The sequence below is a fragment of the Propithecus coquereli genome, unplaced genomic scaffold (genome assembly GCF_000956105.1).
Source record: "Propithecus coquereli isolate 6110/MARCELLA unplaced genomic scaffold, Pcoq_1.0 Scaffold67, whole genome shotgun sequence".
NCBI classification, from domain to species: domain Eukaryota; kingdom Metazoa; phylum Chordata; class Mammalia; order Primates; family Indriidae; genus Propithecus; species Propithecus coquereli.
In genome coordinates, this window is record NW_012152729.1 from 2,783,085 (window position 1) to 2,797,365 (window position 14,281).

Consider the following 14,281-nt stretch of genomic DNA (forward strand, 5'->3'; position numbering starts at 1 on the left):
TGTGAGCTAGGCTGACGCCACGGCACTCACTCTAGCCCGCGCAACAGAGCGAGACTCTGTCTCAAAAAAAAAAAAAAAAAAAATCTGTGCTTGGAATTTCCTTTTTGTTTGAGTTAGCCAGAGACCATTGATACTGCTTATACCCTAAAAAATTTGACAAATATGTAAGAGAAGAAATTATACTTATTTCTGAGAACTGCCAAGTGATAAAGCAATGATTCATCTCTTTGAAATTTTTTCCGCAGGATATTAATACATATTTTAAAAGATAAGCACGTAGCACAACCTTTGAAGCAGACTTTTAACTTCAATTTGAAAGCATTCACATTTCCTTCTTGTTCCACAAATTTGATCTGGTAGGACCTATGTTCCAGTTCTGGGGAAGATAGAGTAAACAAATTCTCTTCTGTCTTTCCCTCTTAATGCAACTATGAGTCTTGGACAGAATGCATAGAGCAGCTATCTGAGGATTCTCTGTGGTATTAGGCAGATGGGGAAGAAGACCAGAATTTGAAATTCCACCAAATCGGTGATGAATAGTTTACCATTTTTTCCTCCTCTGGTATCACCTAGCTTGGACTCAAAGGCAGCCTGAACCCTGGAAGTGCACTCCAGGTGTGAACAGAAAGAGCTGCAAGAGAAGCCTTTCCTTTCTGGTCTGAGGAGAAGGGAAGGATCTCCTAAGGGTCTGAGATGGTGGGAGAAATCCTAGGTTTTTTTTTCCTTTTTTCCACTGTCTCTGTCCTGCTGCTTGGCCCTGGATGCACACACAGTTAGTGTGTGGCAGAACGAGGAGACTAAAGCCCAGGAACACAAGGCCTGTTCAGTACGTGAAAATCAATCAATGTAATCTACCATATTAATCTAAAGAAGAAAAACTATATAATCATATCAATTGATGTAGAAAAAGCATTTGACAAAATTCAACATTAATTCATGATAAAAACAGCAAACTAGGAATAGAAGGGGAACTTCTTCCACCCGATAAAAGGCATCTACAAAAAGCCCACAGCTCAGCCAGGTGCAGTGGCATGTGCCTGTAGTCCCAGCTACTTGGGAGGCTGCGGCAGGAGGATCATTTGAGTCCAGCTTGGGCCACCTAGTGAGACCCTGTCTCTTTAAAAAAAAAAAAACAACTAATATATTTAATGGTGAAAAACAGAGTGCTTTGTCCCTAATATCCACAACAAGGCAAAGATGTCCATTCTCACCAGTTCTGTTCAGTATCATAGTGGAAGGCGTAGCCAGTGCAAAAAGGCAAGGGGAAAAAAAGCATACAGACTGGAATGGAAAGAATAAAATTGTCCCTATTTGCAGTTGACATGACTGTGGAAAATCCCTGATATATACAAAAAAAAGAAGCTCCTATAATTAAGTATAGCAAGATTGTGGGATACAAAACACAAAAATTCATCATGTTTCCATATGTGAAATAATTTGAAATTACCAAAATAATGCCATTTACAATAGCTTCAATAAAAAAGGGAAAAGAAATAGACATAAGTTTAGGAAGATGTGCAGGATCTGTATGTGGAAAAATATAAAATGCTGATGAAAGAAATCAAGACCTAATGGCAAGACATACCGTGTTCATGGATTGGAAGATTTAATTAAGATGTCAGTTATCCCCTATTGATCTATAGAATTAATACAATTCCTGTCACAATCTCAGCAGTATTTTCTGTAGATTCAGACTACCTGATTCTAAAATTTATATGGAAAGGCAAAGGAACTAGAATAACCAAAACATTTTTGTGAAAGAAAAACTTGGAGGAGTCATACTACCCAATTTTAAGAATGACTAGAAAGTTACAGTACTCGTGATTGTAGCAATATAGATTAGTTAAACTGGAAGAGAGCATCCAAAAGCAGACCCACACAAATATGACTAATTTTTGACATTCAGAAATAGGGAAAGCTATTCAACAGAAAAAGGATAGTCTTTTCAATGTTGTTGGAATAATTGAATGTCCACGTGCAAAAAAATGAACTTTGGTGTTAAACTTACACCTTATACAAAAATGAACTCAAAGTGGATCGTAAGCTAAATGTAAAATGTGAAACCATGAAACTTGTAGAAGAAAACATGAAAGAAAATCTTCATGTCCTGGAGTTAGGCATAAAATTCTTAGATATGACACCAAAAACATGATGTGTAAGAGGAAAAATTGATAAATTGAACTTGATCGAAATTTTAAACTTTTTCTCCAAGTTAAGCACTGTGAATAGAATGAAAAGGCAAGCCACAGTTTGGGAGAAAATATTTACAAGTCACATATCTGACAAAGGACTTGTATCCAAAATTTATAAAGAACTAAAAAAAAAAAAAAAAAAAAAGAAAGCCTATACAACCCTATTTTTAATTTTTTTTCTTTTCTCTCTTTTTTTTTTTTTCTTATTACCCACTGATTCCACCAAGCCCGTTCCCTTGGCTGTGGACCCTATTTTTTAAATGGGCAAAAGGCTCACCAAAAAGAAAATAGATGGCAAAAAGTCACATGAAAGGATGTTTAACATCATTTAGCCATTAAGATACAATTTAAAACCACAACAGTGGCTCACACCTGTAATCCTAGCACTCTGGGAGGCCGAGGTGGGCGGATTGTTTGAGCTCAGGAGTTCAAGACCAGCCTGAGCAATAGCAAGACCCTGTCTCTACCAAAAATAGAAAGAAATTAATTGGACAGCTAAAAATATATAGAAAAAATTAGCCGGGCATGGTGGCACATGCCTGTAGTCCCAGCTACTCGGGAGGCTAAGGCAGTAGGATCGCTTGAGCCCAGGAGTTTGAGGTTGCTGTGAGCTAGGATGACGCCACGGCACTCTAGCCCGGGCAACACAGTGAGACTCTGTCTCAAAAAAAAAAAAAAAAAAACCACAACAAATACTAGTACCTACCAATTAGAAGGGCTAAACTTTAAAAAAATACTAACAATAAAAAGTGCTAGTTAGGTGTTTCAAAATATGTGGTACACGAGAAATATATACAATTTTTGTCAATCTTAAAAAAGGGGCTAGGGAGGATGTCAAGCAACTGGAACTCTCATACATTGCTCATAGGAATACAGAATGGTACAGCTACTCCAGAAAACAGTTTGGCTGATTCTTACAAAGTTAACATACTTTCCACATGACCCAGCAATCGCAGTCCTTGGATATTTACCTTAGAGAAATGAAAAGTTATATTCACATCAAAACCCGTACATGAATGTTCTAACATTTCAATTTATAATGACGACAAATTGCAAACAACCCAAAAGTCCTTCAGTGGATAAACTATAGTACGTCCATACAATGGAATATACAGCTCAGGAATAAGAAAAAGTAAACTATTGGTAGTGTAACAACATGGATGGACCTCAGAGGCATTATGCTAGTGAAAGAAGCCCATCTTAAGGTTGCATCCTTTTAAAAAAACAAGTGCTGCATACTGTACAATTCTACTTACTTGACATTCTTCAAGAGACAAAACAGCAAAAAGATCAGTGGTTGCCAGAGGTTAGGGACAGAAGGAGGGTATCACTACAGAGGAGCAGTCCAAGGGAGGTTTTCGGATCCTCCTTGTGATGGATGATACCAGAGTCTAAAATTTGAAAATGCGTTAAAATTCAGAACTGTACACTCCCCTCCCCCAGAAAATTTTACTATATGCAAGTTGAATACAAATTTAAAACATAATAGGACCTATATGATTTCTAAAAAGTAAAAACTTTGTAGTTAAGAAAGTGAATATAGTCTTAATTTAAGTTTTTGTTTTGTTTTTTTTGCTAAAAATGATGTATAAGTGGATATGGGTCATCTGAGTAAAAAGACTTATTTTGTACCTTCTCTGGGCAGCAAGTTGTGCTTGCTTATTCAAGAGCATTTGACACCAGTTTCCTTCTGCCCTACGTGGCTGTGCTCAGCATGCTGAGGACAGAATCACCAGAGACGAGTACTTAACGGATTCCCTTGCTGTTCCTCGTTCTCTTGGTCTGTATTTCTGTACATTCGTCCCTGTGAAAACTGAAAATATCTGTGGACCAGTTTTCCTTCCTTTTTTGTGTATTGTAGTCTTTTAAAAAAAAATGCGTCTCTCTCTGAGATAGGATTTAAGGTAGCTACTTTATTGTATAACTCCAAGTGCTCCCAGGTTTCTGTTGGTGTTTCTTATTTTTTTAAATGTTCATGTATGCTCAAATATCCTTTTAAATTTTCAATCACTGTTATTTTTCCTCTACCTATGTTCTCTTGGAGTTTCTTTGCAGACTCTTCTTTTTTCTCTGGGTTGTGAGACCTTATCCTACCTCCCTCGAACTTATTCCTTTTTCTTTGTTGCTTGTGGATGATCTGGGTTTGTTGGTCTTAGTAATTGCCTACACACTTACTAACTAAAATTGCTGGCTGGGGTTTGTGGCAGTAAGAGGCTTGTCTTTTCATTCTCCTACAGAACTGGCCTCAGGCCTTTACTGAATGGAACTAGCAGAAGAATATAGTCAGCAAACCGCTTGTTCTTTTTTTTTTCCCTACAGTATATCCTCCCCCCACCATACCCCCCCAACCCTTTACATCAAAGCTTTTGCGTCCATAAAGAACAGAACCAATTGTTCCAGGATCTGAAATTACAGGGAACTAAAATGACTCCTGTCCATTTTGTCTTTCCTTAGGAGGTGCTATTCAAATTGATTAGATGGTCTGTAATCCAGGGGGTCTGATTTTGCTCTATCAGCCATTTAAAAACCAATCCATTGTAATGTTGCAAAGCTACTACCTTATAAGCTGAAAGAGACAGTGTACAGTTCACACGCTTGAAGAATAATTGTTAGTTTTTTTTCCTCTTGTTTTTTTCTTTTTTTTTTTTTTTTTTTTTTTTTTTTTTTATTTCTCCCCAGCTCCTCCGTGGAATAATTGTCAGTTTTTAAGTATAGGAATTTGATATAATGTCAAAAAGTTATTTTGATATTTAATATTCTGATTACACTTGTCATTACAAAAGTAAAAGGTTCCTCCCCCCCTCCTTTTTTTAGGCTGTTATTATTTGTATCAAAAACAAAGAGTTTGAAAAGGCTTCAAAAATTTTGAAAAAACATATGTCCAAGGACCCCACAACTCAGGTAAGTTTTATGTATTTTTGCTTCCATGACTTAAATCCATCGCATTGCTTTTTGTGGGGAAATAGGGAAAAGGTTCTTTGTCAGGAATATTATCTAAATGGTCACCTTTAAACGTGCAATACCTGTAGCATTGTTGTCTTTTATATCAAAGATAAATCGCTGTAAGATTGGATTTTCAAACTTTATTTTCCATTACAGAAATTTACATAAATCATTTACTTCATTTCTGTCTGGTTTGTGACAGAACATTTATTTAAGCAATCAGCACCAAGTATTAAGCTGACAAATTTGTAACACCCCTGACTATTTACGTAAGTGCTGATCCTGGAAGACTTGAGGAGTCGGCTTTGGTGAGGACTTAACACCTCTGTTTCCTGGTGTCAAAAGCTCTGTTGGTCCCCTGCTCCTAGTTTTTCTTCTGTATAAATTTAAATTTTATTATTTGAAAAGGTACTATGCATGCATAATATAAAATCCAAAAGGTATGACAAAAGAGCTTAGTGAAAATTCTCTCATACCTATCCTCAGCCATCTAATTCCCTTCAGAGGAACTAGTGTTCTTTTTTTCTTTTATCCTTTCAGAGATAACTGTGCATATGCACGCAAATGTGTGTGTGTGTGTTTGCACAGACACACATATTTCAATTTTTCCTCTTCTTCCCATACACATATGTGATAGCATATTCTACATGTTAATTTGAATGTTTTTAGAAATTGCTTTTTTCATTTGACAACATATCTTGGAGCTCATTCTGTGTTAGCACATAAGGAACTTCTTTATCTGTTTTTTATAGCTACACATAGTAACCCACTGTGGCTGAACCACAGTTTACTAACCAGTGTTTGTGTTGGATTTTCCTTCCCATATGTGTACCGGTGACTCTCTTTAACAGTGTTGCAAAAGTTATAGTGTTAGGTCTCGATTCACCATCATTGAATTTTTACTGGAGTTTTCTTTTCTCATGTTGCAAATATTGGTCCTTTGTGTAGAAGCTCAGAAATGATCTCCTGAATATTATCCGAGAGAAGAACTTGGCCCACCCTGTTATCCAGAACTTTTCCTATGAGACCTTCCAGCAGAAGATGCTGCGCTTCCTGGAGAGCCACCTGGATGATGCAGAGCCCTACCTCCTCACGGTGTGCCTTGGCCTTTCTTCTCTTCCCATAACTGTGATATGCCCTTGAGGATGTGCAGGGAATTAGAAAATTAGAAGTGAAAAGAGTTAATGTGCGAAAAAGACATTGAATCATATGTACTGTCTTCCTTAATTAAATGCCACAGAAATTCAAAAGCAGGGAGAGCAGCAGAGGCAAATGGAACACACCTGGTCTGCCTCACCTGCCATTATTGTTGGTTTTTGTTCTTTTTTTTTTGAGACAGAATCTTGCTCTGTCACCCCAGCTAGAGAGCAGTGGCATTATCATAGCTCACTGCAACCTCAAACTTCTGGGCTCAGTTGATCCTCCTGCTTCAACTGGGCCTATAGGCGTGTACCACCCACCACACCTGGCTAATTTTTTCTATTTTTAGTAGAGATGGGGTCTCGCTCTTGCTCAGGCTGGTCTTGAACTCCTGACTTCTCGTCCTCCCAGAGTGCTAAGATTACAGGCATGAGCCACCACAACTGGCCCACCTGCCATTTTTACCTCCTTTACCTATGATTAATCTGTTATGGCTGAAGTAGAACATTCACTTAAAATTGATGGTGGTTCCCAAAGGAAATGAAATGTGAGCTAAGTTTGAAGGAAGAAGAGTGGTTTGGTAGATGTGGCATGATGGGGTTGTTAACAGGAAGAAGACATGGTGTGGAGAAAGGTGTCCATGTAAGTATGATAAGGTCAAAAGAGGCCAAATGAAGATGTCCTATAATTGGATCAAAGAGATAAGCATAAAGCATGGAAACAGTGAGCCTCAGGACAGCATAAGGAAGAATTAGAACCCAGGCTGTCCCAGGTGGTAGACCATGATGAGGGAACACTGAAGGCGGTTTTGTTTTTTTAAACCAGGATTTTGAGAATGCTGAAAATATCCTATCTCATAACAGTTGATCTGCCAGGCCTATATTAGGATAGTGTCAATGATCCTAGCAGTTATTTGGCAAATCTCAGATTACTTAATAAGCTGGTAGTTTGGGATATTCAGGGAGCAAGTATCAAGATACTTGAGCCTGGCCGGGGGTCCTTTCCTTTGCATTCTAGGTAACTGGAAAATATCCTACCATTGTCTGTGTGTGTGGATGGAACTCTTGGCTCATAGGACACCTCACGTTACAAGTATACCTAACTGAAACTGAGTGATACTTGACTGATTGGAAATGCCTAAAATTTAAATCAGAGGGAAACAGATGAACAGCTAGAGTTAGAGCAAGATTAGCCTACTCAGGTTATATATATGAGGTTAATATATATATGAGGTGTAGGTAAGGATTTTCAAACAGTTAATAAGGCAAAACATTTGTGGAAATAGAGTTATAAAAAATTCTGTACACTAAAAGATGTTAGTATAAACATTTATTAGTTATCCTAAATTTGTAGAAAACAAAAATTTTTTTTTTTTTTGAGACAGAGTCTTACTCTGTTGCCTGGGCTAGAGTGCCGTGGCATCAGCCTAGCTCACAGCAACCTCAAACTCCTGGGCTCAAGCGATCCTCCTGCCTCAGCCTCCAGTAGCTGGGACTACAGGCATGTGCCACTATGCCCGGCCAATTTTTTCTATATATTTTTAGTTGTCCAGCTAATTTCTTTCTATTTTTTTTAGTAGAGACGGGGTCTTGCTCTTGCTCAGGCTGGTCTCAAACTCCTGAGCTCAAACAATCCTCCCGCCTCAGCCTCCCAAAGTGCTAGGAAACTTGATTTTTATACGTGACCCAAAGGTGTACTTGGAAGTCAGAAACTGAATTAGGACTGAGATTGGAAAGATGGAAGAGGAAATGTGGAATAAAATCATGTCATTATTTGGTGACCAAAAGATTAAAGAATTCTTGCAATGTCAAGGTGCTTAGTATCACTGAAATTGAGTTATCCTCTAATATAGAAAACTATGAGCCGGCTGGGCGAGGTGGCTTATGCCTATAATCCTACCACTTTGGAAGGCTAAGGCAGGAGGGTTGATAGCTTGAGGCCAGGAGTTTGAGACCAGCCTGAGCAAGAGTGAGACCCCATCTCTAGAAAAAGTAGAAAAATTAGTTGGGCGTGGTGGCACATGCCTGTAGTCCCAGCTACTCAGGCAGCTGAAGCAGGAGGATTGCTTGAGCCCAGGAGTTTTTTTTTTTGTTTTTTGGGGTTTTTTTTGAGACAGAGTATTGCTCTGTTGCCAGAGCTAGAGTGCGGTGGCGTCCTGAAACAGGAGTTTGAGGTTGCAGTGAGCTATGATTGACACCACGGCATTTTAGCCCGGTGACAGAGGGAGACCTTGTCTCAAAAAGAAAAAGAAGAAACTGTGAGCCATTGTTGGAGGTATTACTGCTTTTTGCGGAAGTGAAGAAATTTGAGATGATTCTTATAAGGTCTTTCTTGTTTTATGTCCTCCATTTTATGCTAGATTGGATTTGTAAGTGAATATTTGCATATTGAATATGTTCATGGTGAAAGAATCAGAGAATTAATCAAACTCTGTGGCTGTCTTTTCCTGATGACATCCTTCCTTTCCCAGATGGCCAAAAAGGCTTTGAAATCTGAGTCAGCTGCCTCAAGTACAGTGAAGGAAGATAAACAGCCAATACCAGCGCCTGTGGAAAAGCCACCCAGAGAACCTGCAAGGTGAGAGGATGCTCTTTTGTGATCTTGGGTAAAACACTGGGGTGGTGTTGGAAGCATCGTCTCCTTAGAGCAGAAATTACTAAGTTACTTGTACAAGGCACTGTGGGAAATAGAGGGCACACTCTGGGAAAATGAGTATATTGAAGATGGGGTATCTGGGATCCCTGATAGAACTTCCTGACTGGCTATTCCTCAAAGGTTCTTTCTCTATTTCTCTCTTCCTCCCTCGCCTGTATCTACTAAGTACTTCCTGTGGATACATCATCTTTTAATATATTCAGGAAGCAGTGTTCAGATCTGTGAGTTGAACCCCAAGGCCAGTTGCTGAAGCAAGGGTCACAAGTTTAGGTACCTTTGAGGGCCTGGTAGGAAATATAAAGGAGTAAAGTGGGCCCGGGATAAGACAGTCACAAGCATGGGGCTGTGAGCCAGAGGGCACACGTTTCAGCTTCTCATGGTTGTTGCTCCATTGGAATTTCCAAGGATTCCCAAATTTTGGTTAATATTTTTATTTGAGACATCCCAAGTGTTTTGTGAGATTTCCCAACCTTTGAATGTGAGTAGTCTATTTTTGAAAAAAATAAAACTTCACATGGGTTAGGCAACAAGACACATCTGCCAGCTGGGTTTGGCCTGCAGCCTGCCAGTTTGCCCCTCTCCTAAGTTTTTACTTAAAGCATGTTCACTGTTCCAAATGATACATGAACTGTATTTTTTAAAGGTGGTTTCTCATTGTTCCAAGACTGGATGGCATGCTTTTTATTCTGAGCATACTCAAGATCCTGTTCATAAGTGTGTTGTAGGAGAAAGGGGCAAAGTGGAGACCAGTCTGTTACTTCTCTCACATGAGGGGTGGACTGGGCAGCTGGAAGATGATTATAGATTTCAAGGTGAGATTGCTGGATTATCATTTGGTTGCTCTGGTGTACTTGCAGTTGTTAGCCACTATTCAGAGTTCTTACATAATGGAAAGCATTACTTTAGTCCATACAAACTAAAAGGGTCAGCACACAGGCTAACGAGGTCTCTGGAGGCAGTGTCATTGGCCATAGTTCTTTAAGTTTCTCTTACTTGGAACTCCATGTTGCAACTTACATTTACACTTATTATAGAGGCTTTTATAAATAAAGGTTATGTCAAGACAACCTCTCTCTCTCTCTCTCTCTTTTTTTCTTTTCTTTCCTTTTGTTTTGTTTTGTTTTTTCTTTTTAGGCAAAGTTTTGCTGTGTTGCCCAGTCTGGTCTTGAACTCCTGGACTCAAGTGTTGCTCCTGTGACAGCATCCTGAGCAGCTGGGATTACAGGCATGTGCCACTGTGCCTGGCTTCTCCTTTTTTTTTAAATGGAGAGTCCTTAGCTTGAGGAGTCCTCTATTTAATTTGAAGCTTCAAACTTCAAAAGTTGTGGCTAGGCCGGGGCGCGGTGGCTCACGCCTGTAATCCTAGCACTCTGGGAGGCTGAGGTGGGCGGATCGTTTGAGCTCAGGAGTTCAAGACCAGCCTGAGCAAGAGCGAGACCCCGTCTCTACTAAAAATAAAAAAATTAGCCAGGCATGGTGGCGCATGCCTGTAGTCCCAGTTACTCACGCTGAGGCAGGAGGACCGCTTGAGCCCAGGAGTTTGAGGTTGCTATGAGCTAGGCTGATGCCACAGTACTCTAGCCCGGGCAACAGAGACTCTGTCCCAAAAAAAAAAAAAAAAATTGTGGCTGTTTGGATGAGTATCAACAATAGTAAAACTGATTTGCTTCATTTGCAGGCAGCTACGGAATACTCCAACCACCATTGGAATTACCACTCTGAAGGCAGCTTTCAAGACTCTGTCTGGTGCACAGGATTCTGAGGCAGCCTTCGCAAAATTGGACCAGAAAGATCTGGTACTTCCTAGTCAAGCGCCTGTACCATCATCAGCCCTGAAAAACAAAAGACTGAGAAAAGATGAAAACGAAAGTTCAGCCCCTGCAGAGGGTGAGGGTGGCTCAGAACTGCAGCCCAAGAACAAGCGCATGACAATAAGCAGATTGGTTTTGGAGGAGGACAGCCAGAGTACTGAGTCGAGCCCAGGCCTCAACTCCTCCCAGGAGATCGTTCCAGCGTCACCATCGAAGCCCACCGTTCTCAACCAACCCCTCCCAGGGGAGAAGAATCCCAAGTATGAAGACCTTCTTTGTAGAAATTTCGGGGCTGGTTGGTGGTCCTGGTTGGACTGGTATTGCTTCCATGAATGAAGTAACTTTCAGCTAAGTTATTCACCACCAAGCTTTGCTCAGACTGCTAGAATGTGACTCAGGAGCGGGGAGTGACAACGTAGCCGTCCCTGCCAGTTCTGAAGCCCTACACTTGGGCTTCCAAGCATTGCACTAGGGCATGAGTGAGGATGAAAAGGTTTCAGAGCCTCCTGTTCATCGCTGCTTTCGTTTTTAGCCAACATCCAAGTGTCTTGACTACTAAATATTAGTCTAGCTGTGAAAAGAAATTTGTTTGAATTGGGCCACAATATCCTTTGATCCTTAAAAGAGACTGATGAATATTTATAGTTTTGTACCTTTTATGAGCATGTGAGACTTGGCATATTTACTTACTGACTTCCCATATTCTGCTAGGTACTATGGGACAGTCATTAGAATACTTTAATTTTGCTCCCACATCATGACTCCCACCCTGGCCTTTGGTACCCTCTGTGCCCTGTTGTGGATTCTCCCTCCAGGCAGTCTGGTCTGCTTGCTCTCTCGGGAACACACTGTTTCTACTACTGTACTTTGCTTTCTCTCATTCCCCACAGTGGACTCCCATCCCTCCATTGTTGCTTGTCCAGATGCCATTCGTCCTTCAAAGGGAAGGGAAGCTGTTGTTGATTAAGTACTTTCATGTATTATCTTACCGAATCTCTACAGTCCTCACTCTGTGAGGTGATATATTAGCCCCGTTGTATAGATAAGGGGGGCTCAGAAGAGTTATTAGCTTACCTGAAGTCATACAGTTGAAAGTGGCACAGTTGGGCTCTGGGATTTTTAATCCAAGTCAGTCTTGACACAAAATCCCATGGCCTATTTCCCGTGTACATCACATTGCTTCTCAAAGTTCTCCCTCCATGGACTCTTCCCTGGTCACCCCTGCTGTAAGTGATCCACCTCGCTGATCTCCCAAGGTCATCTCTACCACTGCTCTATGTTGTGTCATTTGAGGACCTATGCTCTGATATGCATTGTACTAGCTGCCCCAAAGGGCTGTGGCATCTGATAAGTGATTTATACTTAGGCACAGATATGCACTACGTGCACCACTTCTTGAATTTGGAAGTGACTCATTGGCTGGCAAATGGGCATAATTGATGGGCAGCAGATGCAGCTCCACACACATTATTTTCATATGATACATGATCTCATTGACTCCTCAAAGCAGTCCTATGAAGTGTAGGTACTGCTCCCATGAACAGGTGAGGAAACTGGAGAGGGTGCAGGATTACAGTGGTTTTGTAAGTGGGAGGATTTGTGAGGGTTTCAGACATACCCACCTCTCTCATGTCAGGGGTATGAAGTATGATGAGTACTCTAAAGCAGGGGTTGGCAAATTACAGCCCTTGGGCCAAATCCACCTGCTGCCTGTTTTTGTAAATGAAGATTTATTGGAACATACCACACCCATCATTTATGTATAATCTAAGGTGGCTTTTGGTGCAATGACAATGAGTTGAGTAGTTGTGCCAGAGACAGTAATGCCTGCAAAGCTGAAAATACTGTTTGGCCCTTTACAGACAAAAGGGGTCCATTGACCCCTGCTCTAAAGGAAGTATGTGTGAGGTGCCCTGGGAGCTCATGGGAAGAAGAGCTGAGCCTGCTCAGCAAAGTTCTAAGTGGAGCAAACCTGTAGAGGAGCAAACCTTGAGCTGGCCTTGAAGGATGAGTCGGAATTCATCAAGCATATTGGAGGATGGGGGCTTCTAGGCAGTGGGAACTCCTTATATATGGGCATGAGAAAGCCTGGTATGCTCCAGAAAGTTCCATGTAGTCTGTATGGTAGAATACAGTGCATAGGAGAGAAGGAAGGGAAAAGAGTCTGAATGGGTAGATGGGCTAGATCTTGAGAGTTTCTATTCGTCTATCAGGCAAAGGTTCTCAAACTGGGCTTCATGACACAGTTAGCTGTGGAATGTTCAAAAAGTACACACTCCCAGGCTCCTGACTGCTGAATTAGAAGAGGCCTGAGAATGTGCTGTATAATCTGCTTTTCTAACTATGCCCCAGATAATTCTAATACAACTAATAGGAAGGTGTGACCAGACACCACTGGGGGCTTCTGAACAGGCACTGAGGGACGGAGGGGCTGGAGACTGCTGCCAGTGGAGTAGGGAGGGGAGAAGGCAGGGTAAGAGGCTATCACCTGGAGGGCAAGGCCACAACCCTGCGTTTTTACATCTCCCATTATACCTTGCACATAGCAAGTACTTTCCAGGTATTTATTAACCAAATAAAGATTCTTAGTCCTTGCATTTTAAGGGGTGACACCCAAAACTTCTGTAAAAAGCCAGCAGAGGGTTAATATTTCAGGCATTGTGGGCCATATAAATTCTCTGTCGTATATTCTTTTTTGTTTCGTTTTTTTCTTACAATCCTTTAAAAATGTAAAAACCATTCTTAGCCCAAGCTTCCTGGTATAGAAACCAGCAGCCACAGACTGTAGTCTGCCGACCCTCGATAGACCATTGCTCATCACAAGCTCTAACTTCACCAGTGAGGAGCACAAGGACCAGAAGTGGCCTGACTTGCCCGGCATCACTCAGCCACCTAACAGTTAGGAAGAGGACCCAGACCTCAGCCCCTTCCACGTGAGAAGTCAGGAGAGGTAGTCAAGGTGACACTATTATGTGCAAGATTTCATAGGCCCCATAAAATAACTACCAAAACATTTGTACAGGTAATAATGCCGAGAGCACAGATGAGGGGAAGGTTACTACAGTGACCTGCAAACACTGTCTGCAGGAAAAGTGGGCAGCTACTCAGGGAAAATGCTGGGCCAGCAGGACACTGAGGTTCAAATCGGTTTATCTGGGCACTGAGATAAGTAGATAGAAAAACTCCATCTGACTTTGATTTATAAATAGTCATTAACACAGTAATATCCTGAGAAGGAAAAACCTCATGTAATTTTTTTTCACCTTGTCTCAAGCAAATTATTCTCAAATAACATTTTAGGGGCTATGATCCAATTTAAAAACAAGGGAAAGGAAATAGTCCCCCATTTGTCTCAGCCACTTGGTTAGGTAATTTCATAGAAAACCGATGGAACCCAAGGAATTTGTTCAAGCCTATGTATTTATTAATCAAATTGCTTTCATGATTCATTTGTGAAATTCCTAGACAGCGTTAAAAATAAGTTTCTTTTTCATGCTGGTGGTAGGGAGACAGAAGTTTGTCTCTACTCTCTTGGTCAAC

At 40.8% G+C, this 14,281-nt stretch overlaps 1 protein-coding gene across 2 annotated transcripts in view; it reads left to right on the top strand.

The window, feature by feature from the left end:
- TERF2 (telomeric repeat binding factor 2) overlaps window positions 1–14,281 on the top strand; it is a 24,940-nt gene that overhangs the window by 5,719 nt on the left and 4,940 nt on the right. For both annotated transcript variants that reach the window (XM_012660567.1, XM_012660568.1), the window contains exons 4-7: window positions 5,007–5,093; window positions 6,084–6,230; window positions 8,746–8,852; window positions 10,609–11,001. In XM_012660567.1, coding sequence (XP_012516021.1) covers window positions 5,007–5,093; window positions 6,084–6,230; window positions 8,746–8,852; window positions 10,609–11,001 — 734 coding nt within the window. The remainder of the gene's footprint in view (window positions 1–5,006; window positions 5,094–6,083; window positions 6,231–8,745; window positions 8,853–10,608; window positions 11,002–14,281) is intronic.